This window comes from Hipposideros armiger, unplaced genomic scaffold (genome assembly GCF_001890085.2).
Source record: "Hipposideros armiger isolate ML-2016 unplaced genomic scaffold, ASM189008v1 scaffold_59, whole genome shotgun sequence".
Classification (NCBI taxonomy): Eukaryota; Metazoa; Chordata; class Mammalia; order Chiroptera; family Hipposideridae; genus Hipposideros; species Hipposideros armiger.
This window is the reverse complement of record NW_017731409.1, coordinates 4,520,162-4,546,500: the sequence shown is the minus strand read 5'-3', so window position 1 is coordinate 4,546,500 and position 26,339 is coordinate 4,520,162. Positions and strand designations below refer to the sequence as shown.

At 54.9% G+C, this 26,339-nt stretch overlaps 1 protein-coding gene across 9 annotated transcripts in view; it reads left to right on the top strand.

Annotated features, from left to right (window-relative positions):
* The window catches only part of PLEKHG3 (pleckstrin homology and RhoGEF domain containing G3), a 67,410-nt gene extending 41,241 nt beyond the window's left edge, over positions 1-26,169 (top strand). For 4 of the 9 annotated variants that reach the window (XM_019641323.1, XM_019641320.1, XM_019641319.1 and 1 more), the window contains exons 2-19: positions 10,627-11,013; positions 12,142-12,239; positions 13,414-13,483; positions 13,792-13,838; positions 13,948-14,098; positions 14,185-14,316; positions 14,522-14,704; positions 14,884-14,976; positions 15,219-15,305; positions 15,571-15,604; positions 15,949-16,047; positions 18,166-18,255; positions 18,689-18,727; positions 19,157-19,176; positions 19,681-19,929; positions 20,518-20,631; positions 22,827-24,249; positions 24,781-26,169. In XM_019641323.1, the coding sequence (XP_019496868.1) occupies positions 10,666-11,013; positions 12,142-12,239; positions 13,414-13,483; positions 13,792-13,838; positions 13,948-14,098; positions 14,185-14,316; positions 14,522-14,704; positions 14,884-14,976; positions 15,219-15,305; positions 15,571-15,604; positions 15,949-16,047; positions 18,166-18,255; positions 18,689-18,727; positions 19,157-19,176; positions 19,681-19,929; positions 20,518-20,631; positions 22,827-24,249; positions 24,781-25,514 (4,011 nt within the window). In that variant the 5' untranslated portion in view covers positions 10,627-10,665 and the 3' untranslated portion in view covers positions 25,515-26,169. The other 5 variants (XM_019641321.1, XM_019641318.1, XM_019641322.1 and 2 more) reach the window with 5 other exon arrangements.
* The last annotated feature ends 170 nt before the right edge of the window (positions 26,170-26,339 follow it).

The window sequence follows — 26,339 nt, the reverse complement described above, 5'->3', positions numbered from 1 at the left end:
TGTCTGAGCCAATCTACTCCATGCCGTGTGCACCCCCTCACCCCAGAATCTGGGCTTTGTTGACAGTTGCCCCTTCAGTCCTTATTCTGGTCTGTGTAACCTCTCAGCTGAGGGAGAAAGCTCCTTTCCTCCCACCTGGGAACTGGTTGGATGAGTTTCCTGGGCCTCCCTGGTGAGGCCCCTTAGGAGGAAACGCAGGGACCTGAGGGTGGGGGGTGGGGCAGGTGCTGTGGGGTAGAGAGGGGCCCTCCTGGGCTCTGTGGGACAGGGGTCTGTGAGGGGACGTGCAGGAGGCCCTGCTGTCTGAAGGCCTGCCTGCCGATGCGAATTAACCGTGTTTTATGTGAGTCTCTAAGGTCTGCCTTGGAAATTGACGTCCCTCACGTCTGTTGGTTAGGCGCCAGGCCCAAGGTCAGCGTGCGGTACAAGAGCGGGTGTTCGCTGGCGCTTTTGCAGTAGCGTCCGAAGGGCGGGGAAGGCCAGGGCGGTTTGACCAATGGAAACAAGTCACAAAATGGAGCTGCTCCCATTTACATGCTTTTCTGGGCCTGGATGCTCTCATGCTTGGAATTAGAGAGGAAGTGGCGTCTGGGGGAGCCATCCTGCTGGCAGCCTTGCCCCCCAACCCTTCCTTGCTTGGGGAGGGAAAGTGAGAATTTGGGGAAGGGAAAACCCCTCAGGCGGTAAGATGTACCCTGACCCCTCCCCAGCCCAGTGGGAGTTACCGGCGTGAAACCCCAATGGGAGATTCCCTTCCTGTTAATCCCTGTGTCTCGGTTTTCTAGAATAGGTGTTCTTGTCCTGTTTTTAGAAGAATTTCATTCACATGTAGCTTCACAGCTTCATGTTCATTTGGGACCGCATTCCTTTCCCCTTCAGAGAGGTTGGACTAGGTCTCCTTTCTAGCAGGTGCTCCCTACGTCTCTCTTTCTTCTCCTTGAAGCTCTCAGTGAACAGCCGGCACTTTCTTGGGTCTCTGGAATCTTCTTGAACACTCTGGTTATATGGACACGTACTGCCATAGCCCCACATGGCAGTTTGTCTTGTAGAGCCCCGTCTCCATCTGTCTTGGTAGTTGTGCCTCCAGGTCTGGCTCAGGTGTGCCCTTTCCCACAAAGCTATTGCCGATTTTCTTCAGTCTATCCTTGGCCTGCTTTTCAGCCTCTTGCTGCCAGCTGCCCAGATCCTTGGGTGGTCCAGGTCCTTTCGGAACTCTGCCTTCCCATGCTGCTACCTTTGTATCAAATGCCCTCACCTGGCACAAGGTTACTCCTCATTCAGGACTCAGGTAAAATGTTGCCTCCTTTAAATCTGCCCAGGTCCCTTAGGCAGCACTAGCTACTCTTAACAGTGTATGAATTTGCACTTCTGTACCAGCATTCAAGGCACTGCTTTGTGGATAATCTATTTATGCAGCTGTTTTTCCTTGTAGAATTCAGTTCCTCAAAGACAGGAGACAATGTCTTATTTGTTTCAGATCCCCAGGGCCTAGCAGGCATCATGCTCTGAAGCCTTGCTCCAAACTGGAGGTGATCTCGAACTTCCATACTGCTTGGGACACCACTCTCTACCTCCTTATGTTGTTGATGCACTTGCCTTGTTTCTCCTGATAGAATATCAGCTCTTGGGAATGGGTTCTGTGCGTGATTTATCTGTATCTCTCACAAGGCTGCCACAATGTTTCTGCACAAAGCAGGTGCTTGAAAATACTTGCCCTGTGAATTTGGAAGCTTACACCTTAGGCAGGAAGGGCAATAGCGTCATCCCGAAAGAGGGCAGACATTGTGTCATGCATCGCTCACTGCCTTGCTCCTTATATCCAGTGAGTTAGGAGCAGAGCTAGGACTGGTTTTGAGCGGTGCTGGCTGGAGCCCCTGGGCTCATGCATACTGAGTCTACTGTTTTCCCCTCTTTGATATTCCCTGTGACTTAGAAAATGAGTTGACACCAGGGCTTTTCCCAGTACCTTGCATCTTGGTCCTATGTCCTGGCTGTCCATATGTCCACTCAGAAGTTGGATTTTGTCTTTTCTTTAAAACCCAAGGACCAGTGTCAAGGGTGGTTTTTATCGATCACTTATTTGTGTTTTTGCTACCTCACGTTACCTTGTAGTCTGTGCTTGCTTAGTCCTGTTGTCCCCCATGGCTCGGTTCCTCTCCAGTTCTTACCAGCACATGCCATCTCTCCCCGCCCTGAGGAATGTGCCCTGCCTGCTACAGCAAAGGACCCTGACTCATTTCTACTTCATCTTCTGGGTTGACCTTCTGCTGGGCATGGATATCAGAGTGTTTTTCCTTTCCAGCTGAAGTGCTTTATATTTGTCCTTATAAGATCATGGCCTGAATTGATGTTGGGATCATTGATGATGGATTGTTGGAAGTGGAGGGTTATGTCATGTTGGTTCACCAAGTTTAACATATATCTTTATTATTATTATTATTATTATTATTATTATTTTATTTTATTTTTTAGCTGAGCCATCCTGCCACCTGTTGGCAGCTCAGCGGCTGCTCAGCTCGGGCTGGGACTCAAACCGCTGTTGCTCAGAGCTCAAACTCTTGAGCGAGCTCTTAACCAACTGAGCCACTCGGCCGGCCCCATATATCTTTATTATAAATTTGAGATGTGGGTCAACATTTTAGGCACACATCATAAAAATCTCTTGTCTTGTTTGCTTGTTTGCTTGTGGAACAAATAATGATTTATCCGTCGTCATCATCGTAGTCGTCGTTGTCGTCCTCGTCGTTGTCGTCATCATCATCATCATCGCTGTCACTTGTGGTGGTCTTACTGTGTGTCAGATGTACAAATTGCTTTACCTGTATCTCAATCTTGAGGTTGGTACTATTGCTGTGCTCATTTTGCAAATGAGGAACTTGAAGCTTGGTAAGGGCAAGTGATTTACCCAAGGACGTGCACAACCAGTAAAGTGGGAGAGCTGGGGTTCAAGCCAGGTCTGCTTGACTCCAAAAGCTGTACATCCATGTAATGCATTTAACCGCTGGGCTCTGTGGACTCCCATGCACACACATGCTTGGGTATTACCTCCTCCTCTGCTGAGAACTTGGGGGTCCTAGTGGGCCTTTGTTCCCACTTGGTTCCCAGTGAGATTCTCCAGTGCCTTTGAACTTGATGCAGTAGTAAATAGCTGCAGCTTATTGAAGGTGTGACTCCTGTCCCCCGCCCCCAGCCTGGAGGCCTCAAATTGAGCAGCCCCTGAAGTGGGGGTGGGGGCAACAAGATGGCTAAGTGGCAGGGCTGGGTCCCTGAATGTTGCTGATAAGGAGAGGTGGTCCTGGGAGTCTTTTTGACCTAGAGAAGAGAGAGGTGGGGCCTCCTGAGAACACTGGATCTGTGACTTCTTCTGGGGATTGTGTCATTTCCCTGCTTAATGACAGGTAATGCTGGGAGCCGAGCTGAGCTGACCTACCCGGGCTGTGAGCAGTAGCAATTTCTAATCACCAGTTAATTGTCCTCATTTGCATTTAGCACGTGTCTGTGTGAAACCTTCTTCTGCTGGACTGTTTTTTCTGGTATATTTGTAGAGGGACCTTATTGTAGCTCCTGATCCGAACTCCAAAGTGGTCCCTGGGCCACTTTCCCTCTCCTCCCAGTTCTTTGTGGCTGGTCACTTACTTGTGGCATGGCAGGGCAGCTGTGCCCCTGCCCTAGGCCTTTGTCTGGGGCCAAGTAGGACGGCCCTGGCAGGGTGAATTAGCAGTCACCGCTTCTCGGCTGATTGGAAACCTGCTGGCAGTGACTAATGTGGAAACCCATTGGTCTAGGAGGAACTGGCTCAGGTCTTGACTTCTACCACTGTTTATTTTTCACCTGACTGAGGGAGTGGTGAGAGGTGCTCCAGGCACAATCCTGCAGTCCTTCCAGCAGGCACTTATTGAGCACCTAGCATGTGCATCGCCCTCTGGGGTTGAAGGAAGAGTATGGGAATGAAGGCCCCCTGGGTTTTACTGTTTAGTCTGGGAGGAAAACTTGGACATATGAAGCCTCGAGGACCAGTGGTTTCAGTGATAACTCAGTCAGGGTCCTTAGAATTTAAAGAAGTTGTTTAGTATTAGCGTCCCACGGCTGCCGTAACCAACTCCACAAACTCAGTGGCTTAAAACAACATACATTTCTGATGTTACGGTCCTGGAGGTCAGAAGTTAGCCTGGGTCCCCAGGGCTGTGTTCCTTCCGGAGGCTCCAGGGGAAATTTGTTTCCTTGTCTTTCCCAGCCTCCTGAGGCTGCCTCCCTCTTGTGCCTTGCGGGCCCTTTCCTCCATCTGCAAAGCCAGCAGCGAAGCATCTTCCAGCCTTTCTCTCTGCCTCTCTCTCCTTTTGTTGTCACGTCAACGTCTCATACCTGCTGCCTCCCTTTTGTAAGGACCCTTGTGATGACATCGGGCCCACCCAGATAATCTAGGATAACTTCCCCATCTCAAGTTCCTTAACCTTGAGCACATCTTCAGAGTCTCTTTGGCCATACAAGGTAAAATATATCCAGGGTTTGCGATACGATTTTCTTGGGCAGGGGGTGGGCGTTATTCAGTCCACGGCAGTACGTGTGTTGAAGGGGTTGGAAGTGGTTGGGGAGGCCTTTCTGAAGGAGGATTTGTGTAGGGAGAGAGGGCCTGGGGCACATTCCAGGTTTGAGGGACAACACGAGGACATGTTGGGGTTCTGGGCTGGTGAGATCAGTGAGCTGTGGGCCATTGGTCATCCCACTGAAACAAGATACCAGGGGCTTTCCTTTCTTCCCAAGGCTAGGCGGAGGGAGTTTTCTGGATTTCAGTTTTTAGGCCCAGACTTCCTCCCGGAATTCAGGTGAGAGGGTTCTGTTGACAAACAAATCCTTTCCGGTCCCAGCAGCTGCAGTCCTGCTTCGAAAACCCAGCCACATTTGGTGGCCTCCCACCCCCCTGTTGTTCTTGGGTGGTGGGAAAATGAATTTGAGCCAGCTGGCCTGGGTTTGGGTGGCCCAGAAACCCTGGTCACACTGTTTGCACAACCTCTGTGACAGTCACGTTGCTCACATGGAGCACAGTCACTCCCCGGGGAGCCTTCCCTTGTCTGTTCTTAGGGTGCTAAGTCCCTCCCCCAGTCTCTGGGGAGGAGAGGGAGGGGCCAGAGTGAGGAAACGGCGTGGGGAAAGGGGCAGAGAGCCAGGCTGCTCAGGGGTCCCCCTGGGGAAAGGTGCCCTCCTGCTGGCGTGACCTGACTCCGCTCTGCCCGCCCTCCACTGGCCAGGAAGTGCTCACGGAGAGAAGGGCCTGAGGTGGGCAGTGGGAACACACAGGCCAGAGCCAGCCTTCTGCTCGGGGCGGAGCTGGGGAGCAGCCTGGCGTGGGGCAGTGCTGAGCTGTGGGCAGGAACGCAGCTGAGTGACTCAGGATCTCAGTTGAGATCTCCGTGGAGGTTCTAGAAAAGGTGGAAAAGTTGTAGCTTTTCTCTGTTGCTTCCTCCTGACTGTGGAATCCCGGGATTGTTCTGGGGAAGGTCAAAGGCTGTCTGGCTGCCGTGGTTTGGAGTGTCTGGGAGGTGTTTGTAGGCGAACGATAAGAGGGCAGTCTGCAGCACCTGAAAGCACTTGGCCTGCGTGCAGGTGCACGGCGAACCCCCATTCTCTTCCCTCCACTTGGGCTGCTGGACTTTGGAGCAGTTAGCTGCCTTTCCTGCCCGCCTCCAAAGCAGGTTGGCGTGTCAGCTTCCACTTCTTGGGTGTGGGGTGAGAGGATGACATCAGCCTCCTCCGCACCTGGACCCAACCTCCCTGAACTGAAATGCTTTCTGGGGGGCCTCCAGAGTGCTGGCCCTCACAGAGGGTTCGCCAGCAAGTGCCCGTTCCCCGTCGCCCACCTTCTCAGCCCACTGGCTGGGGAGGGAGTGCCAGCGGGGAATGGTGCTGAGTCCTGGGAATCCCCGAGGACCAGAGAAGCAGAGGTCCTCCATCTCCAGGAGGTTCCAGGTGAGTGCCCCCGGGAGACTGTGTTTTCCAAAGTTGGTGGGGAGCCATGTCCTATTCCCTCAGTGACAAGAGGCCTGAGGACAGAACATGGGGGCGCTATTTTGGGTTTTGGGTGGTGTCATTTTCTTCTTGGAGGCAGGGGTCAGATTGGGGGCATGGCACCTGAGGCACCATGGCGGGGAGAAGGGTGGGGACTTGGCCCCGTCACCTGTGCTGGGAATCCAGAGGCCTGAAGCCTGCCTGCCTCCCTTCCTGGGGATATTCAGGGAAGGTCCTTGGGAGGCGGGGCCAATAACCTGGCCAGTTGTGAGTGGAGTAACGGTGGGGTTGTATTTAGATTTAGAGAAAGTTTAAAAAAAAACCAAAACCTGATCTTCCTTCCTGTCCTGCCCCAGGGCCCTTAAAAGGTCTGTGTCTGAGCAGTTTCTTGGGTCCATCAAAAAAGAAGATCTGGGACCTCATCGAAGAGGGCTTCACAGGCTTGGGACTTGAGATAGGGAGTTTTCCAGAAGACTGATTTCCTGATTGATGATTGACTGAACTGATTGATGTTAAGAGATGGCAGCGGTCACAGCTGGGGGACACTTAGGGGAACTTGGAGACTTGGTGACACAGGATGGGGTGGGCATGGGGCATCTGGCGTGAGGGACTGGCTGCTGCCTGCCTGTCACCGCTTTCCCTCGGCTTCCACTTCCCCAGCACAGTGTCTTCCAAGATGAGTTTGAAGACCTGAGTTCCAACCTTGGCCTTGGGGTGGATCTTACAACCTGGGGCAATGCTCAGTGGAGAGGAAGGAAAGGTTGGCTCTGCCCTGGGGCATGTGGGCAGCTAGCTACTTTAGCCATCTCTGTGCAAGTCTGAACTACACCCAGCCATGGTTGGGAACAGGCTTTTAGGACCAGAATGCACTCACACCGAGCGTGATGTCTCTTTTTTTGTCATTGTCAAATGGTGTCTACTCACAGTCTGCACCTGGACTGTGCCTTGTTTGCTTTCACTGCCCCATTTGCTCTTCATCCTTTCCTTTCAGGGTCTCGATGTTCTTTTTCAGTCCTCTTGCCCGTGAGAGAGAGCCTTGTGATCCTGGGTCTCCTGGTCACTGCTCAGCGTTTCCCGTCATCTGAGGAATTACAACCTGACCTCGACCTCATGCTTTCCCCTTCTCCATGACCTGTGATCCTTTGACCTGGAATCTGTATTTTAACCATGTTGTTCTCAGAGGACGGTAAATGGCCAGAAGTCACATGGTAGCAGGTCTAGAAATAGCCTTAAGGAATCTTAACACTCAGCCTTTTACCTCCGTGAGCCTTTGTGGAGTAAATGAAGTGTCACCTTAAAACCCCTGATCTTTCAAGTCTTCATGTGCCCCCTAGGGCTTGTGCTGAGGCAAAGCCATGGCATCCAGGGCTGTGACTAATCCTTTGCCTGTGTCCCTGGCTGAACAATGAAATCTATCAGGGAGGCAGGGGCAGGGAGCATGAACACTAGCGCCTGAGTTCAAACCCAGGCTCTGCCACATGCTCCTTCTGTGTCCTCAGTTTCTGCATCTGTAAAATGGGGATGATAATAATAGCACCTATCTCAGAGAGTTGTTTCGAGATAGAAGTGGCTTGTTATGTCCATAGCACTTGGAACATTCTCGCTGTCATGGTTGGTTTTCGTTCCAGGAGGATTTGGGCAGGGGCATTACTTTGAAAATGTGAGCTTGGTTTGCAGGCAGATGGCTATGTTCAATCAGAGAAAGTTCCTCCAAGTGGAAAAGATGCTTTAGTTTCTGAGCTTGAAGTGTGCTTATGTTGCCATGGGGTCCCCACGGAGTGACCTCAGAAGGTACCCTTTAGAGATAAATCTCCCTGACAGTATGTGTGGAATGGCATGGGCTGTGACTAATCCTTTATTTTAAGGCTATGACCTGGCCGGCTGTGAAGTCCATTTGGGACGTGGGGCCTTTTCCATTCAGCATCCCCATAGGGGCTGACTGACCCCTGGTCTGATCTGGGAAAGGTCTTAGGCCGTAAGTCCCCTGCCGCACGGTTCCAGCTGGGACTGACAGGGGCAGGGTGCCTGACTTTGCAACGCGCTTTGAAGGACACCAGAGTCCCACAGGGCTGGGGGTTAACGGATGGGGCAGAGTATGGTCTTTGTCTTTCTTTGTGCTGAAATGACATGTTGTTTTCCTGCCCGCTGGTTCTATAGAAAGGCCTAGCTGGTTAATTTTTTCTTTTTTAAATTTTATTTTATTGGGGAGTTGGGGGAGGGAACAGCGTTGGGGAATCGGGGAAGGGGAACAGACAAGTTGCTGTCCTTTGGTTCTTCAGTCTAGTTGTGGAGGACGTGACTTCACTGACCCATGATGGTATTATTGTGCTCTTCCCAGCTGAGGCAGACCGGTCCCCGGCCATTGGACGGCGGCTCATGGCAGCCCACGCCGGCCGCTCAACGCTGGCTGCCGGCCACTCACAGTAACTTATGGCAGCCCACTGCAGCCCCACTGCAGCCTACGCTGTTGCTAGCGACTCAACTGCAGCCCAGCTCCAGGTCGAGCTATTGTTCACCATCTTAGCTGTAGAGGGCAGTGTCACTGGCCCATGTGGGATCCCAACCGGCAGCCCTGCTGCTCAGAGCTGGTGCTCCCAAGCCAGCTCTTAACCAACGAGCCACTCAGCCTGCCCACCCTAGCTGGTTAATTTTAAAGGCTCTTGAGGAGGGAGGTAAAAGCAGCAATGGTGCATTTCCCAAGGAGCTCTCCTCTGGGATGCTCAGTTTCACCAAGATGAATCTGTTAATTAATCCTCCTTTTGTTGCACCTGAATGGAGGGAATGCAGAACTGGTTCTAGTGCTGACACTGTGTCCTCATCTGCAAAAAAGGAGAGGCTCACATAGGGCACCTCAGGGGTGACCCACTCCCCCCAGCTGAGACACAAAGTGACAAAGTGCTTGAGAGGGTCCTTGCTGGTCTAGTGTAGATGGTCAATAGGTCTCGGTGTTCCTGACTCTTATCTCAGTAGAAGCACCAATTTGTTCATCATTATTCATTTGCCATATCACTTGTTACAGTCTAGGGTACCGAGTCTCAAACTAGTCCCAGTCTCTTGCAGTGAGTGCTAGAGTAGGCGTAACCCTGAGGTGCTAAAAGATTATGCAGATGGTACTGCAGGTTTGGTTTCTGTGGCGGTGTCTAGAGGGAGGGGTGGCTTCTCATCTGAGACCTGAGGGTTGAGTATAAGTGACACAGGTTGGGTGGTGGTATGGCATGAGCTAGATGGGGAGGAAATAATGTCTAGGCAGAGAAAACATTTGCAGAAGCCAGAACCTGGAGGTTGTTGGCATAGGCCTGGGTGCTGGTTTCAGGTTGACAGAGGCACAGAAAATCGGGGCAGATTCACAGCTACTGGAGTGATGGCACCTTCTAGATCCTTCTCCTCGTAGCTCTAGCCTGTGGTCTGGTAGCTTTTGAGCCTTAGAAGTAGGGGTGGAAGGCTTTGGGCCTGGAGCTGGGAGGGATGCTCTGGAACTTTTTTCTTGTGAAAATAGCAATCAAATGGATATTCTGGAAGTGGTGTTGGTGAGCTCTGGTCCTTGGGGTTGGGGGTGCAGTGTCCCTGTCCTTTTCAAAGGCTACAGCCCCTTCCCTGACTTGCTGCTCCAGGTGGGCCTACCTGAGCTGCACCATCTGCTCTGGAAATAAAGGTCACCTGAGGCTGTGTTTGCCTCGCCTGGGAGCAGCTTCCTGCTTGCTCTGCTGTCCTGACTGAGCCATGATGAGGGAAGCTTAGGGACACTCACCTGTGGCTCAGCCCTGGGGAATTTCCTGTGCCCTGGGAGCCCCGGTGAGTCAGGGGCAGTGGGTAATGTGGCCTCAGCCTTTCCTCAGCCTTTGTACCATCTCCTCTGCCTTCCCTGTCAGTATCCGTGAGGTATCAGGTTCATGGTGTAGCCACTGGCACCCCAGAGATTTTGTAACCTTGGGAACAATATTACCTTCTGGCACGTGTGTCCTCTTAGATAATAAGGACCAGATCTTTGCCATCCTTGTCTGGTGTCCCCAGCACAGGCCCTGACAGGTGAGCACCTGGGAGGTGCTTTTTAACAACTACCATTATCATCACCATTTTGATGGTTCCTGGAGCCCTTGCCCCTTGCCAGGCACCAACCTCAGAACCGCGCATGCAGCAGGTTAGGATTCCATCAGAAGGCACCCTGACTTGGGCTCTGGCAGAGATGTCCTCTCTGCTTTTCTGGGGCCTCAGGTTCCTGAGCCCTTCTTGTCCTGGAAGTGGTCCACCTTTCTTCCACCCTGGGAAAGATGAAGGTGGAGCTGTTGGAGTCAGGAGGGAAGGCTACTTGTAGATGCTCCTAGGGTCTGAGGGAGGGGACTTCCTGGGCATTCAGAGTTGTTTTTTAAAATTGTGGTAAAATACACATAAAATTGACATTTTAACCATTTTTAAGTGCGTGGTTCAGTAGCATTAAGTCCATTCACATTGTTTTGCATCTGTCACCACCAGTCCATCCATAGCATTTTTATTATCCTGTAAACCTGAAACCGTACGCGTTGAACAGTAACTCCCCATCCTCCTCCCCCACCTCCTCGTGGCAGCCACCCTTTTACTTTCTGTTTCTGTGAGAACTCCGTTTAACCCTTTGTCTCTCCTGTCCAGAATCTCTTCGGAGTGCTCTCGCCAGGCAGCGATGCCAGGATGCCCGTCTCTGCTTCCCTCCGCCAGGACGGCAGCCAGGAGCGGCCGGTGAGCCTAACCTCCACCGCGTCCTCGTCGGGCTCCTCCCGTGACAGCCGAGGCGCCATGGAGGAGCCCAGCGGCCCCGAGGCCTTAGCCAAGAATGGGGCAGGCTCACCGCGCAGCCGGCACCCCCCCAACAGCAACAACAACTCCAGCAGCTGGCTGAACAAGAAGGGTCCCCTGTCCCCATTCAACAGCCGGGCGGCAGCGGCACCTGTGCACAAGCTCAGCTACCTGGGCCGCGTGGTGTGGGAAATCGTGGAAACTGAGCGCATGTACGTGCAGGACCTGCGGAGCATCGTGGAGGTGAGGCCTGTGGGACTTCAGAGCTGAGGTCCAGAGGGTCCCTGCCCATGTCCTCCCCGGGCTGGCCTGGCTGGCCCATTTCTCTTGCATAAACCTTACTTGCACATCGGAAGGGCAGTTCTCCATGACACCTTTATTTCAGAAGGCCTGCTTCCCATGATGTAGTAGGGAGGCCTCACGTCTCCCACCCTGGGGAAGCCGCTGACTGCTCACTCTACCGTATGACTCTGGGTCAGATCAGTCACTCAGGCCAGCAGAGCTTCCTACAGATAGCCAGGGAGTAGGCCCCCTTGACAAAGAGGGGAGGGACTCCTGTGCTCAGTGGAGATTGAACAAGGTGAAGAAATTGGCCCTGGACCCGGACAGTCTGTTCCCAGATTCTTGCTCTGTTTCCTAGCCATGGGGCCTTGGGCAGGTGAGTAACCTCAGGTTCCTCATCTGTAAAGTGGAGATGCACCTGCCTCGAAGGGCCATGTAGGCGAAGCCTTTCCCACTGTGCAGGGCACACCGGAGAGGGTGACTGTGTCGCTATCACCGAGGAAGCGGCCCGCTGCAGAGGGAGGGGTATTGGTTTCCCAGCGCGGCTGTAACAAATTACCACAAACTGCGGCTTAAGATGCAGAAATTTATTCTGTCTTGATTTAGGAGGCCAGAGTCAGAAATCAAGGTGTTGGCAGGGCTGGTTCCTCTGGAGGCTCTGAGGGAGAATGCGTGCCAGGCCTTTCTCCTGGCTTCTGGTGGCTGCCGGCCATCCTTGGTGCTCCTTAGCTTGGAGCTGCATCACCCCCATCTCTGCCTCGTCTTCATGTGGCCTTCTCTGTGTCTCTCTGTGACCTCTCCTCTAATAAGGACGTCAGTCATTGGATTTAGGGCCCAACTTAAATCCAGTATGGTATCATCTCCAGATCCTAAACTAGTTACATCTGCAAAGACCGTATTTCCAAATAAGGTTACATTCTGAGATTTCAAGTGGATATTAATATTTTAGGGGAACTATCCAACCCAGTATGGTAGGTGATGTCTGTGAAATCGCATCATAGCTGTAAAGTGCAGTACAGAAACAAGGTGTGGCTGTGGGGATAGGATTGTGCCAGGAGGCGCTGGGCTCTGACACGGGTCTCCATGCAGGACTACCTTTTGAAGATCATCGACACGCCTGGGCTGCTGAAACCAGAACAAGTCAGTGCCCTCTTTGGGAACATAGAAAACATCTACGCACTGAACAGGTATGGAGTGGGCCTGACATGCGTCATGTTCCGCCGCCTGCGAACCCCATCTTGGGGCCTAGGGAGGAACCCTGGGTGTCTTTGGTCTTGTGGGCTGTGACAGGATCTCTGAGGGTGGGGAAGGGTGGTCCATCCCTGTACAAAGGTATAGTTAGCTCCCTGAAGGAGAGAGGGCATGTGGGACCATGTGCCTTGGGGCTGATGTGCTTCCTGTCAGGCAGGGAGATCATCTGAGGCCATGTGCACATTGGGTCCGGCCTGGGCCAGCACTGCCACCCCTCCACCCCTAGGGAACTGCTTGACCCTTGCACATGATGCTCTTCCCTCTGTCCCTTTATGACCCCTTTGTCCCTCTCATCTTTGTTCCCCACTTGAACATCTCTTGATTTCTTCTCCATCTTCCTGCTGACCTCATGGAAGGTCAGGGCTCCTGGAGGTGATCTGACCCGTTAGGAGAATGCACTGGCCAGGCGAGACGAGCTGGGGGAGGCTGAGCGAGGCCTGGCGAGGTGCTGCTTCAGGGCAGAGGGGCTCCTTGAGGATCTGGCGGGTGCCACTTGGGCCCACAGAGACCCCAGGGAAAGGGCACTGGTCAGGAGGAGCAGAGCTTGAGAGGATAGTGTTGATAGTTCTGGACCCCTTAAGATGGGCAGATGGAATTCCTGCTGTGTGAGCCGGAGAAGCCTAGGACCGAGGGCTGGACTGGGTGGTGGGGGGTTGGGAAAAGGGGGAGGAAGCAAGGGGAGCACCATTTCCGGGGTTTCCTATAGCACCCCATTCAGAATCCTTTCCCCGCATCCTTCTGAATGGTTCTTGGTTCTTTTTCAAGTCCCCTCTCTCCCTTCTTCCTCCTTTAATCTCTGCTGTTGTGTTTGACTCCTTCTGCCTGCAGAGGAACTAGATCCTCTCCCGAGGTGGGTACTGGTGTCCCCTCCCTCTTTCGCTTGCTGAGCATGTGGGCCTCCTTCTCCCCATCTTTGCAGTGGTGCTGGATGCTTTCTGTGGTTGCTGCCCTGGGCAGGGCTCGCTTGAAGAGTAGAAGGCCCTGACCCTTTGGCATGACACCAGGGCTGATTGTGTATCTGGGTACCAGGAGGTGGGCAGGGGCATGGTGTGTTGGGAGTCGTGTAGGCTGCAAGTGGTCCCAGTCTGATAACCACTCTCCCTCACCCAGCCAGCTCCTCAGAGACCTGGATAGCTGCAATAGTGACCCTGTGGCTGTGGCCAACTGCTTTGTGGAAAGGGTAAGAAGGGCTAGGTCCTTGCCTCTTGTCCAGCTCTTCTGGGGGCTCAGTGGGACATGAACTCCCACCTTCAGAGGACATCTGAGCCCTGGGGGCCCCTCTCCAGGGGAAGTGCCGGGTACCCTGCCTGGAATGGGAAGGGTATTCGTGGGTAGAGCCAGGGGTTGCTGGGTACAAAGATGGACCTGTAGACCCTTGCGGAAAGGGGGGCAGAGTTGCCCTGGGGGCCAGGGGCATGCCCTTGGTTCACCTGGGTTTGTAGTCAAATGGGAATCTCCCTGATATCACTATTTTTGTTTTTTTCTTAGAGCCAAGAGTTTGATATCTACACCCAGTATTGCAACAACTACCCCAAGTGAGTAATTGGGGGTGGAGATGGGAGGCAGAGCTATTTGGTGAGCCTGGAGCACCCCACCTCCCATCTAGACCTTCCCAGGTGATGACGGCCCCTTCCCCACTCCCAGCTCTGTGGCCGCCCTGACGGAGTGCATGAGGGACAAGCAACAGGCCAAGTTCTTACGGGACCGGCAGGAGCAGCTGCAGCACTCGCTGCCCTTGGGCTCCTACCTGCTGAAGCCAGTCCAGCGCATCCTCAAGTATCACCTGCTGCTCCAGGTAACCCACGGGTCGCCTGAGTACATGGTGGGCTGAGGGCGGGGCAGGGCCTTTGAGTCTGGGCTAAGCCCCTGTCTCCCACGCAGGAAATTGCCAAACATTTTGATGAAGAAGAGGACGGCTTCGAGGTAGTGGAGGATGCCATCGACACCATGACCTGCGTGGCCTGGTACATCAACGACATGAAGAGGAGGCATGAACACGCAGTGCGACTCCAGGTGCTCCAGGGCTGGTGGCTGTAGGGATATGCAGAGGCGATGCAGGGCTTGGGAGAGGGCATGTGGCTGCCCTGCTGGGGTGAGCTGAGGGGCGGTGTCCTGTGGGGAGGGTGGCTGCATCTACGGGAGCCTCCTGAGGTCTCCTGCGGTCCTCGGTGTGGTCCTGAGCAGCCTGACCCTGGGGGTTGGGGCTTCTCTGCTGCAGGAGATTCAGTCGCTGCTCATCAACTGGAAGGGGCCAGACCTGACCATCTACGGGGAGCTGGTCCTGGAGGGCACGTTCCGTGTGCACCGTGTGCGCAGTGAGAAGACCTTCTTCCTCTTTGACAAAGCGCTGCTCATCACCAAGAAGCGGGGCGACCACTTTGTGTACAAGGGTCACATCCCGGTAACCAGGCTGCACCCTTCCCTCCTTGCCCTCTTCCTCAGGCCCCGGGTTGGTGTGGACGAAGCTCCTTCCTTCTTGCCATCACTCTCCCTGCCTCCGCAGGCGGCCCCCGGGGCCGAGGCCCCAGGTCAGCTGCCCCTCCCCTCACTGTGCTTGACTGCCCTCTCCCTCTGCCCCAGTGCTCCTCCCTGATGCTGATCGAAAGTACCAGAGACTCCCTGTGCTTCACCGTCACCCACTACAAGCACAGCAAACAGCAGTACAGCATCCAGGTGAGGAGTGCGCCGGGGCACTCAGGCTGGGGCCGGACCTGCTGCACCTGCTTGCTCAGCTGTGCTGAGCCTCAGGGCCTCCCTCCGGAAGGTGGGCACCTCTCAGGCTTGGTTTGATGAGTCATGGTGACTGCACGGAGGCCCTTTTTGCACCCCTACCCTGCTCGCCAGAAGCAAGGCTCCTGCCACATGGCTCCAGGCCTGTGATAAGCCCTGGCTCCTTCTCCCTTGGGTCCTCCCAGGCCAAAACAGTGGAGGAGAAACGAAACTGGACTCACCACATCAAGAGGCTCATCCTGGAGAACCACCACACCACCATCCCCCAGAAGGTGAATTCCGGGGGCACCCCCACCCCCAGCTGCTGATGGGGTGCAGGGAGAGAGGGTGTCCTTCAGAGCCAGCTGTGGGGGTTCACCGGGGCCTCACCCTCTGGATGTTGGCTCCACTGGACAGTGGGGGTCGTCAGTTCAGCGGAGGCCACAGGCCTCCGCACGGCACTGTGGGGTGTCCCGGATCAGCAAGAGTGAGTCCGTGGGCTGAGGGAGACATCGCACATGGTCAGGTAGTAACTAGGTGGGTTTCCCTTTTTTCCAGGCCAAGGAAGCCATCTTGGAAATGGATTCTTATTGTAAGTGTACGCTTTCTGCCCGCTTTGTCCCTAATTGTGCACGTCTCTAGGTCAGGCTGCACCCTGGGGAAGCTTTGCTTGACACTTACATTCCAGGGAGCAGGGAGGATGGGGCAGCTCCTTTTTAGTCAAGGCCTGGGGGTCTGTTGTGAGACTAGGGGCGTGATACTGCTGACCTAGGCACTCTGGGTGCCTGGCGCTCCCAGATGGGGAAGGGAGGAGCTTTGGACGCTTCTGGCCCCTGGAGTTGGGGTGGGCAGCAGAGGTGGGGTTGGGTATGATCAGAGTCTAGGTCCAGACTGATAGTATCCCAAAGGTCTGATTTTTTTTTCTCCTGGGTGCAGATCCCAATCGGTACCGCTACAGCCCAGAGCGCCTGAAGAAGGCTTGGTCCTCCCAGGACGAGATGTCCACCCACATGCACCAGGGGCGCCGGCAATCTGGTAAGGGAAGGGCTGTGTGGGCAGAGAGGCCTCTTCATAGGACCTTGACCAGGTGGGGGACCGTTTGCAGCAGCATCGGGGCTCTCAGCTCTCTGGAAACCCTAAGAATGAGCAGGATGGGGGTGTGGGGGACATCCTCTCTGCGTGCTGCCCTCCGCCAGGCGTCTCTGGGCCCCTCTTGCCCACCAGGGTTTGGCAGCCCACCTTCTCCAGGGCCCTAAGAATGCTTGATCACTCAGGCCTGGGTACCCCTTTTTAGCTCCTCTGCGACTGAAACCTCCCTTTTTCACCACTTGGAATACTGGGAGTCAGCCAGGAGTAACGCTCGGTCCGTCATGCATGGGCCCCAGCCCAGCTGTGGAACAGCAGAGGCAGGACGTGGGGAAAACAAGTTAGCCTTCAAGTGGCACCAAATCCAGACAGGAATTATTTACTTTGGGTCTCAGGGAAAGTTCCATTTTCCTCTCCTGGGTTTTCTTCCATGACAGGGCTTGCTGCTATGTACTTGGAGTTATTGGAGTGAATCGTCTATTGAAAAAGAGAAGACCTTGCTTTTATGCTTAGCTCTCGTCGTGATGAATGTCTGTTTTCTGCATCTGTTTTCACTCTGCTCTTTAGTCTGAGGCACAGGGACAGATTTGGCTTCAGCTGGCTAGCTGCCAAACTTGTTCATGAGGTGGGAGTTGGGGTGAGAAGTGTCTTAGAGACCTCTGGGGAGAAAGATTTGGCAGTGACTGGGAGCAGTGACCCATGGGTCCCTTTAACAACTGTGTGGGTTGATGTAGGGGCTTTGGTATTAGAAGATGTCTAGAAAAATTTTATGGTTTTGTTTGGCATTGCTCCCAGTGGATCTTGAACCCTAGGCAAACTTGTCATGGTTGAAAAAGTTCATGGTGCTATATGTTAACAGCCCCAAATTGGCGGTGTTACTTCCTAAGCCTCTGGCCCTCTCTGTTTCCTTTCTATAATTCCTTTCCTGCCCCTCTAGCATTCCCTGTTAACTGGCCATAGCTTTAAATTGAAAGCTTTTGGCACACGGATGTGTTCAGTAAGGGATGGTGGTGGTGGTGGTAGTAATAGTAATACTACGTTGTCCCTCAGCATCCAAACTGTAGCTATCAAGGCACTCAGGAAATGAGCCATTTCAGAGCTTAGGTTTCCACATGGCTGAGATTTTAGCCTGGAAACTGTAATAAAAGAGTTGGGTTTTGCTTATGTGCTTGTTTTTGTGTTTTAGTTTTAACCATTATGAAAGAGACATCTAAAACATGCTTCGTATTCTTGACCCTTTAAAATAGAGGATGATGCCGACCACTTTTGAACTTTTCTGGAGTCGGTACAACGGCATCACTGTGGTGTTTGAACTGCTAGATTCTCCAGGGCCCCAGGATGCTGGGCGGGGACTGTAGGTTGCCATAGAGACAGCCCGCATTTGAGGTGTGTCCATCTTTACACTGAAGAGTGTTCGTTCTCATCCGTCTTAGCGTGCTTGCCCGTGGTATCCCTTCTTCCCCCTTCTGCCTGTTAGAAATCAGTTGATTAGACTTGTGAGAAGTGTGGATGGAAGCAGGCCAGGAAGTCGCTGAGAGGGCGGGTATGCGCCCTGGGCAAGCACTTTAGTGCCTGCTCCCAGCTAGCTTCTCTGACTGTCTTTGGGCCTTTTCTCCTTTCTACTTCCAGAGGGCTGAGATGGGCAGATCTATATACACTGTATGGATAAGTAAGATGCTACTGTCATTATTTGACATGTGTTTTAAAATGAAAGAGTTGAGCGTTTTATATTTCTCGCTTTAAAAACAATTGGATGTTTACTTATATTGTCCAGATTGTGTGTATGCATCTCAGTAGTAAAAAAGCTCTTCGATATGCTCCCCCGCCTAGGAAGTAGCTATGAGAGCTCTGAGGGCTTTGCTTCCGGCTCCAAGTTTAGAGTGGGCCTCCCACTTAACGCCAGCTAGGCAAGGACAGTATGGGCTAAGGCCAAGGCTTGGTAGAGAGGTCCCTTGACACATGTCCTCTTATCCCTGCCTGCCTGTCTCGGGTCTGTCCCCAGAAAGGCTGGGGCTCAAGGTGGTGACACCATCAACCTAATGGATGTGTTTTGTATCTTGTCCCCAGAGCCTGGTCAGCCCCCGTACAGCCGGGCAACACTCCCCAGCAGGCAGCGAGGCTTCCTGGTACCAGGCCTTAAGGGCCGTAGAAAGTCCGGTGCGACCTCTGCTTTCCAGCTGGGGTGCTTTGAGGGGGCTTGGCCTGGGCTGTAGCTATGTGCTGATATGCTCGTTGCGGAGAGGGTGGGGCTTGAGGTGGAGCCAGGGACCTCCAGAAATGAGACTAGCTGGTCTGAAGCGGGCAGCGAGGGGCTGTGGCTCCACAACGGAGGGCTGTGGGCGAGGTGCGCTAATGCGGGGATTGTGGGTAACCCTGCTCCTGGGGGCTGATGAGAGTGGCCCAGGCCCTGCCTCCCTATGGGGTAGGTGTGGGGGCAGCCTCCTTCAGCCCCTAGGGCTGCAGGGGAGCCAAGCCCAAGTGGACTTTGAGCTGGTGATGGACTGGTGGTTGCTGTGGGTGTGGTGTGGGAGCAGGGCTGGGCACAGCTGTTTCCAGGCCTGCACTGACGTCCATTTGCTTTCCTCCTCAGAACCAACCAGACACCTGCTCAGGCAACTCAGCGAGAAAGGTGAGTGTGAGGGATGGACAGCCACTCCCACTGAGCTTTAGGGCAGGGGCAGGAAGGTGACGCACGGATGGAGGTGTCGAGGGCAGTTTAGAGGGGACTCTGTCTCTATTCTTTCCAGGAAGTGGGCCCCACCCCTTGCTGTCTAGGGAGGGGGCTTTAGCTCTGCCCTCCACACACACCCCTTTTACCCTCTCCTTGGGTAACAGCAGGAACAAGTGACATGCACAGACGTGCACAGCTTTGCACCCCCCAGGCTCCTGTTCTGTCAGTCATTCCTTTGAAAGCCCAGGAGACCGGGTGAGGGTTCTGGGAGTAGGAGCCCCCAGAGAGGTCTTCCCCAGGGCCCTCCACCTTCGTCCTGCTTACCCACCTCCCCTGCCCTCCTCTCCCCTTCGCCCATGTGCTGGAACCCTGTGGTGGTGGCAGCAGCCAGAGCAGCAGGAATGAAGGTAAGTCTAGCGGGCTGAGCAGACTGGATGGACAGAGGTGGGGGGGACGACCCAGGTCAGCCCCCAGCCCCTTCAGCGCTCATTATCTTCATTCATTCACCAAATACTGCTCAAGCACCTCCTGTGCACCAGGCCCTGTCATGAGGGTCACAGAGGAATAAGCTGTGGCCCTCCCCCTGAGGACCCTTCTTTCTATACCCTTTTCTTGGGATGGCACCCTGGTGGTGGCCTGCCCAGCCTGGATCCTCTCATTTTTCCCTCTCTCTGGGGCAGGCAGGCCTTTCTGGGTCTTAAGTTCCTGACCAGGCCCCAGTCCTACCGAGCTTCCCTAGGTCCCCGCATCCCACCTTGAGAACCACGTGTCNCCCCCGCCCATCCCAGTGGAGATGGGGGATGGCATCTAGATATGGCTTTCTGTGTAAAGCCTCCTCACCCCCAACCACTGGCAGGAGGAGGGGCGGGTGCCCAGAGGCTGGTCACGAGGGGGTGTTGTGCTCCGAACAGCATGCGGGCAGTGCTGGCGCTCTCTTGGACTTTGGGCAACCCCCCCGTACGCGGGGCTTGCAGCTGGAGGCTGAAGGGGCTGCCCGGGAGGAGCAGGAGCAGGAGGAGGAGGAGGAGGAGGAGGAGGAGCAGGCCTTTCAGGTCTCTCTAGAGGACCTGGCGGGGCATGAAGGCAGCGAGAAGGGGTCTGGGCCTGATCCCCCAGGCTCGGAGGACGAGGAGGAGGAGAGCCTGGCAGTGGCGGAGCAGGTAGCCGACTTTGCCAGCTCCCTGCTGGCCGCCCTCCACTGCTGGCACTATCGGGCCAACGCTTTACTTTTCTCCCGGGGCGCTATGGTGAGGTGTATCTTTGATTTCCCCTCCTCCTTGCATGCTCCCTGGCACGTGCATGCCCATCTGAGAGGTCCCCCCTCCCCCCTCCCCACCCCTCCATCCTTGTTCCTTTACTCCTGCCATCAGCACTTCTTAACCCCTCACTCACTGTCATGCCCTGGTGAGCCCCTGGCATGCGCTGTTTTCCAGTACTGGGTGCTAACTAGTATACTACCCAATGAGCATGACTAATGGAGGGGTGGGTGCAGTGGAGATGGGGAGAAGCCAGCACAGAGCAGGGCTGGAAGGGGCACGGGGGTGGGGCTTTTCTGAGGCCGCATGCCTGGCAGGGATTTCTGAACTGCCTAGACCTGGCAGTTAGGTTGACTCTGGATTGGCTCGTGTCCAAGGCTGGCTCTCAGCAAAGCCCAGCCCCCTGAGGGCTCAGGAGGTGCTGCCTGGGTTGGGATGCAAGAGGGATCAGCTCCCAGGAGCTGACGACTGACTGCCCTTTGCTTGCTGCAGGGGAAGGGGCGCAGGGAGTCTGAAAACCCCAAGAGCTGCAGGAGGCCCGGCAGCCAGTCTCCAAGTAGTGCAGAGAAGCGCATGAGCTTCGAGTCCATCTCTTCCCTGCCAGAGGTGAGTGGCTGCAGGTGGAAGGGGCCTAGTGCAGTGGTCCCTGGAGCCCAGATCTCCAAGTCTGCGGGCAGGGCTTTCAGACCATCCTGTTGGGCCCATGGAGACAAGGATTACCCCCCCCCCCCCCAGGCCCCACCTAAGACTCTTGTCCCTTCAGGAAAGCCTGTCTGGCCTATGGGTGCATGGCTTGGTGAGCAGACAGCCCCTTTCTATGAATTAGAAAAAGGTGCCCCTTCCTTTGAGCAGATTAGTCCCTTGCCAAGTGCCACAGTTAGCGGAAGTGACCAGATTTTAGGTCCTCTCTGTTAGGACCTGCCCCTGCCGGCATCCCAGGTATTTATTTTATTTTAATTTTTATTTTTTTTAGATTTTTATTGGGGAATTTGGGGATGGGAACTGCGCTGGGAAATTAGGGGAAGGGGAACAGACAAGTTGCTGTCCTTTTGTTCTTCAGTCTAGTTGTGGAGGACGTTGCTTCACTGGCCCAAGTTGGCATCATCATTGCACTCTTCCCGGGTGAGGCAGATCAGTCGCCGGCTTCTGGACGGCTGCTCACTGTGGCTGCTGGCCGCTCACGCTGGCTGCTGGCTATACACGGTAGCCCGTGGCAACCCACTGCAGCAGGGGCTGCAGCCTACGCCGTCACCGGCGACTCACGGCAGCCCAGCTCCAGGTTGAGCTGTTGTTCAGCATCTTAGCTGTAGAGGGCAGTGTCACTGGCCCTCATATGTGGGATCCGAACTGGGGCCCTCTGGCGTCCCAAGCCAGCTCTTAACCAGTGCGCCACTCGGCCGGCCCCCCAGGTATTTAAATCACACCTGTGCCTACCCGGACAAAAGGGTAGGGTAGTGATGTCTTGTGGACATCTACGTGTCTGATGTTTATTTCTTCCTTCTATCCTCTGCAACAGCTCTACCAGGGAGAAAGAGTCTCATAGAGGTTGAGTGACATGCCTGACATTGGGTAGTTTCTGAGGGGCAGAGCTGAGATCAGACTTGGGTCTGTGACTCAGAAGCCCATGGTCGTCTTCCTGACACCCACACTGTCTTGTGGGTTGTCTGGAAATGGAGTCCTTTGCTTTCCCAGTGTTACAAGACACAGCTCATGAGGCCTAGACCCCAGGGTGGGCCTCACAGCCAGAACAAGACAGAAACTTGGAGGGCATTGGATAAGAGTCTAGAGTGGTGCTGGCCGATGATAATAGAATGTGAGCCACATGGGTAATTTTAAATTTCCAGTAACCACGTTAAAAAATTATTTAACCCAGTATATTCAAACTATTATTTCAACATATAACCCATATAGAAAGCTATGAAGAGATGCTTTATGCTTTTTTCGTATGAAGTTTTTGCAGTCTGTATTTCACCCTTAACAGCTGTTCTCAATTTGGACTAGCCACATTTCACAGGCCTGGGAGCCATGTGGGGCTGGTGGCTACTCAGGTGCACAGTGCAGGCCTAGAGCATAGGTCCTGCTCTGCAGATTCTGGACTAGAACAGTCGGAATCAGGTCTGATTCCTCGGAATGTAGAGTGTTTGCTTATCTTCTCCCTAAAGACCTCTCTGGAAAGCTGCCTATACCGGCCAGTTTTGTGGTTCAAATGACCTTCAAGGAGGTCAAGAGGGAGTGCTTACGTTTGCTCCCTTCCTTGCCTGTCTGCTGGGCGTATGCAGAGTCGTGCACAGGGATCATATCCCTCTCTCACCCTCTGACAGGATTCCGGCCTGTGGTCCTGTTGCCCTCTGGACCCTGAGCCACATAGGATGCCCTGGTTCCACAGAGAAGTTAGAGTGACCTCTCATGTTGCTCAAGCCTGAGTCTGAACCCAGAACAACCCCCATGTTGGAAGCCTCTAGGGCTTTAGGAAGCTGCTTTATCATTGGGCAGGGAGTGCTGGTGCCATGGCTCTGACCCTGTGTGGTATGTTCCCATCTGTCCCTATAGCTCCTAAGTAGGCTGCCACAGACAGGTGCCACCGCTCTTCCCCATCTATGTTCCTAGAATTTTCCTTGAGTTTGAAAACATGGGCTCAGCACCCCAGCTGTAGGGTCACTAAAGGATAGCATCACATCCTTCTCCTTAAGGACCCGTTGCCCCTTCAGTCGTAAACTGCAGCCCCCTCTCACAGGGCTTTGAGGAGGCCGTGCTGTCCCCTCATCCCCTGGGTCTCACACGGGCTCTCTGTGCTGTCCCAGGTTGAGCCAGACCTTGAGCCTGGGGCAGAGCAGGAGGTGTTTGCCGCCGTGGAGGTTCCTAGCACTGAGGAGATGCCCTCAGACTCAGAGTCTCCAGGTGTCCTGGGGACACAGCTTGCTGCCAACCAGGAGCTGCTGGGACTGGACCACCCGAGTGACATGGACTTCGTGGTGGCTGAGAGCACTGAGAACATTAAAGCCCTGAGCAGTGAGGAGGAGGAGGAGGAGGAGGAGGAGGAGGAGGAGGAGGAGGAGGAAATGGGGGCTGCCCAGGAACCCGAGAGCCTTCTGCCGCCCTCTGTGCTGGACCAGGCCAGCGTTATTGCTGAGCGGTTCGTCAGCAGCTTCTCTCGGCGGAGCAGCCTGGCACTGGAGGACGGCAGGTCCACCGGCTTCGGGACCCCAAGGCTGGCCAGCCGGAGCAGCAGTGTGCTCAGCCTAGAGGGCAGCGAGAAGGGCCCGGTCCAGCGTGGCAGCACCACAGACTCCTTCAGCTCTCAGCTCGCCCCAGAAGAGGACCTCTGTGTGGAGATGGCCCCAGAGAGTGGCCCTTCCGTCAACGGGACAGAGCCCCCAAGCCCAGGCTTTCCAGCGGAGCCTGACGGGTCTTCCTGCAAGAAGAAGGAATCGATGCTCTCTACCCAAGACCGGCTGTTGTTGGACAAAATCAAGAGCTACTATGAAAACGCAGAGCACCACGATGCCGGCTTTAGCATCCGGCGCCGGGAGAGCCTTTCTTATATCCCCAAGGGCCTGGTGAGAAACTCGGTTTCCAGGTTCAACAGCCTTCCCAGGCCGGACCCGGAGCCAGTGGCTCCGCTAGGGCACAAGAGACAGGTGGGCTCCCGGCCAGCTTCATGGGCCCTGTTTGACCTCCCAGGACCAGGCCAGGTGGCTGCTGGGGACCCAGCTCCTGTCACAGATGCTGAGTTCCGCCCATCTTCGGAAATTGTGAAGATCTGGGAGGGGATGGAGGCTTCTGGGGGGAGCCCTCGGAAGGGGCCAGGCCAAGGTCAGGCCAATGGCTTTGACCTCCATGAGCCACTCTTCATCCTGGAGGAGCACGAGCTGGGGGCCATCAGCGAGGAGTCAGCCACTGCCTCGCCAGAGAACGCCTCCCCCACGGAGCGGCCCAGCGCAGCCCGCCTGGCCCGGGAGCTGAAGGAGCTGGTGAAGGAGCTGAGCAGCGGCTCCCAGGGAGAGCTGGTGGCTCCACTGCACCCCCGCATTGTGCAGCTCTCCCACATGATGGACAGCCATGTGAGCGAGCGAGTGAAGAACAAGGTCTACCAGCTGGCCCGCCAGTACAGCCTCCGGATCAAGAGCAAGGCGGTGACAGCCAGGCCACCATTGCAGTGGGAAAAGACAGCTTCCACCATTCCCCGCCTGCAGGAGGAGGCTGGAGCACAATCGGGCGGCAAAGGTACGACGGGGGTGGGGAGTGGGCCCCCCCTGCAGGCCTGGCGCAGACGAGCCTTTTAGGAGCCACTTGGCTTTTGGGGGAAAGGGACCCTTAAAGAACCTCTACTAAAGAGAGGGCTCAACCCCAAACCAAAGCCCTAGCAGCTGGGCTAATGCCTCGAGACCACTCGTGCAGCCCTGGTTGAGCCCTTTCGCTGCCCTCCTCCAGTGTTTCCTGTGCAGCAGAGAGAGACCTTGGGGGCAAATGTGGCCATGCGCCCCCCTCCCCCCCTTTTCCAGGAGAGCAGAAGATCTTGTCTTTCTTCTTTTGACTCTTGACCCCTTGACCACCGTTGGCTGGCCACTGCCTTTTCTTTATTCTTTCCATTTCCCTTTGATAAAGGGGCCATAGATGGTCAATGAGAGGTCTTTTCCATTATCCACCAAAATTTCACCAACCAGCCTTGCCTGGGAAGTGAGATGAAGGCGGTTCAGAGCCCTCACTTCCTCTCCTCCTGCCCAGTGATTCAGGCAGCTCTCTCTCCCCTCACAGGTAAGAGAAAGCCAGTGCTGTCCCTCTTCAACCATGAGCAGATGCTGGCCCAGGAGCACAGCCCGCCCAAGCCCTGCTCTGCCGGGGAGACGTCACCACGGCGTTTCTCCTTCAGCTCCTCTGCTGCCAACTCAAGGACCACCTCACCTGGGGCCCGGGCCTCTGCTCGAAGCCCCCTCAGCCCCTTCGACACTGAGACCTTCAACTGGCCTGATGTCCGAGAGCTGTGCTCCAAATATGCCTCCCACGACGAGGCGGTCCAGGCTGAGGGCAGCCGGCCCCGAGGTGTGCCTGTCAACAGGAGCCGCTCGGTGCCAGAAAACATGATGGAGCCCCCTCTGTTGGGCAGGGTGGGCCGCTGCTGCAGCCTGAATGCCAAGAGGGGCCGGGTGGACCCAGAGGCCACCCAGCCCCAGCCTCCTGGAGTGTTGCCCCAAAGTGGGTCAGACGCAGAGGAGGCCCTGTACGTCACTGCAGACCTCACGCTGGAGAACAACCAGCGGGTAATTGTCATGGAGAAGGGGCCCCTGCCTACCCCTGCTGTGGGGCTGGAAGAGCGCAGCGGGCAGGGACCGAGCTCACTAGCAGCCACAGTGGGGCAGGACCAGGACTTGCAGATGTCTGCAGAGTATCGGCCAAATGAAGACGGTCCCAGGGAGCCAGTGGACCCGAGCCAGCAAGGCAGAGTGAGAAACCTGAGGGAGAAATTCCAGGCCTTGAACTCCATAGGTTGACTCTGAGTCCTGGGGTGTGGAGGAGCTGGGGGATGGGGAGGAACTTTGGCATGCTTGCCTACAAACCTGGGCTCACCTTGCTCACAGGAGTCCCACCCAGGGCCCTCAGGTCGTGCCCTGGAAAGATGCTCTGGTGTACTCAGCAAGTGCATTCTGTGAACACGCTGGCACGCCCCCATGCTCACGGCGACTTTCCACAGGCCCAGACGAGCCCCTCTTCCCTCTGAGGCCAGTGTGGCCACTTCCCTTGTGTATATTAATAGTTCTTCTCTGGTAAGAAGCCAATATTTAAGCTCACCTCTTCCCAGGGAGAGCAAGCCCTGCTCAGGCCTCCAGCACTGGCCGGCCACTGCCGGACTGAGGAGCCCAGCCAGAGGAGACACGGAAAGGTGGCCTGGGGAGGTTTTGCTCTTTAACTGTGCCTTTTCTTAGGATCCAGGCAGGAACGAGGTCCCATAATTTATTGCTTTCCATTCTGTTGTGTGTTTGTGTGCACGCGTGTGTGTCCTTCTGTTGTTGATTCCCCTCCCGTGAAGAATGTAACGGACTCAGTTCAGGTACTTTTGTGGGTTGTCTTGCTGACCCTGTGGTTGTCGCTAATGTATACACATTTCATTATTTGCCAATGGTGCAATAACCACTGCTGACCAACTGACTTGTGTGTGGCCTCCTTACTGGGGGTAGGGAGAGTTGATTATGGCCAGGGGTGTCAAGGGGGCGGACCGCTAGGGTTGTACCTTCCAGGTTCACTCATTCGTTCACTCATTGGCTGACTGTTCGTGAAGCACAAGGAACCAGGATGTTTGTGAGGGAGGGTGGGGTTGG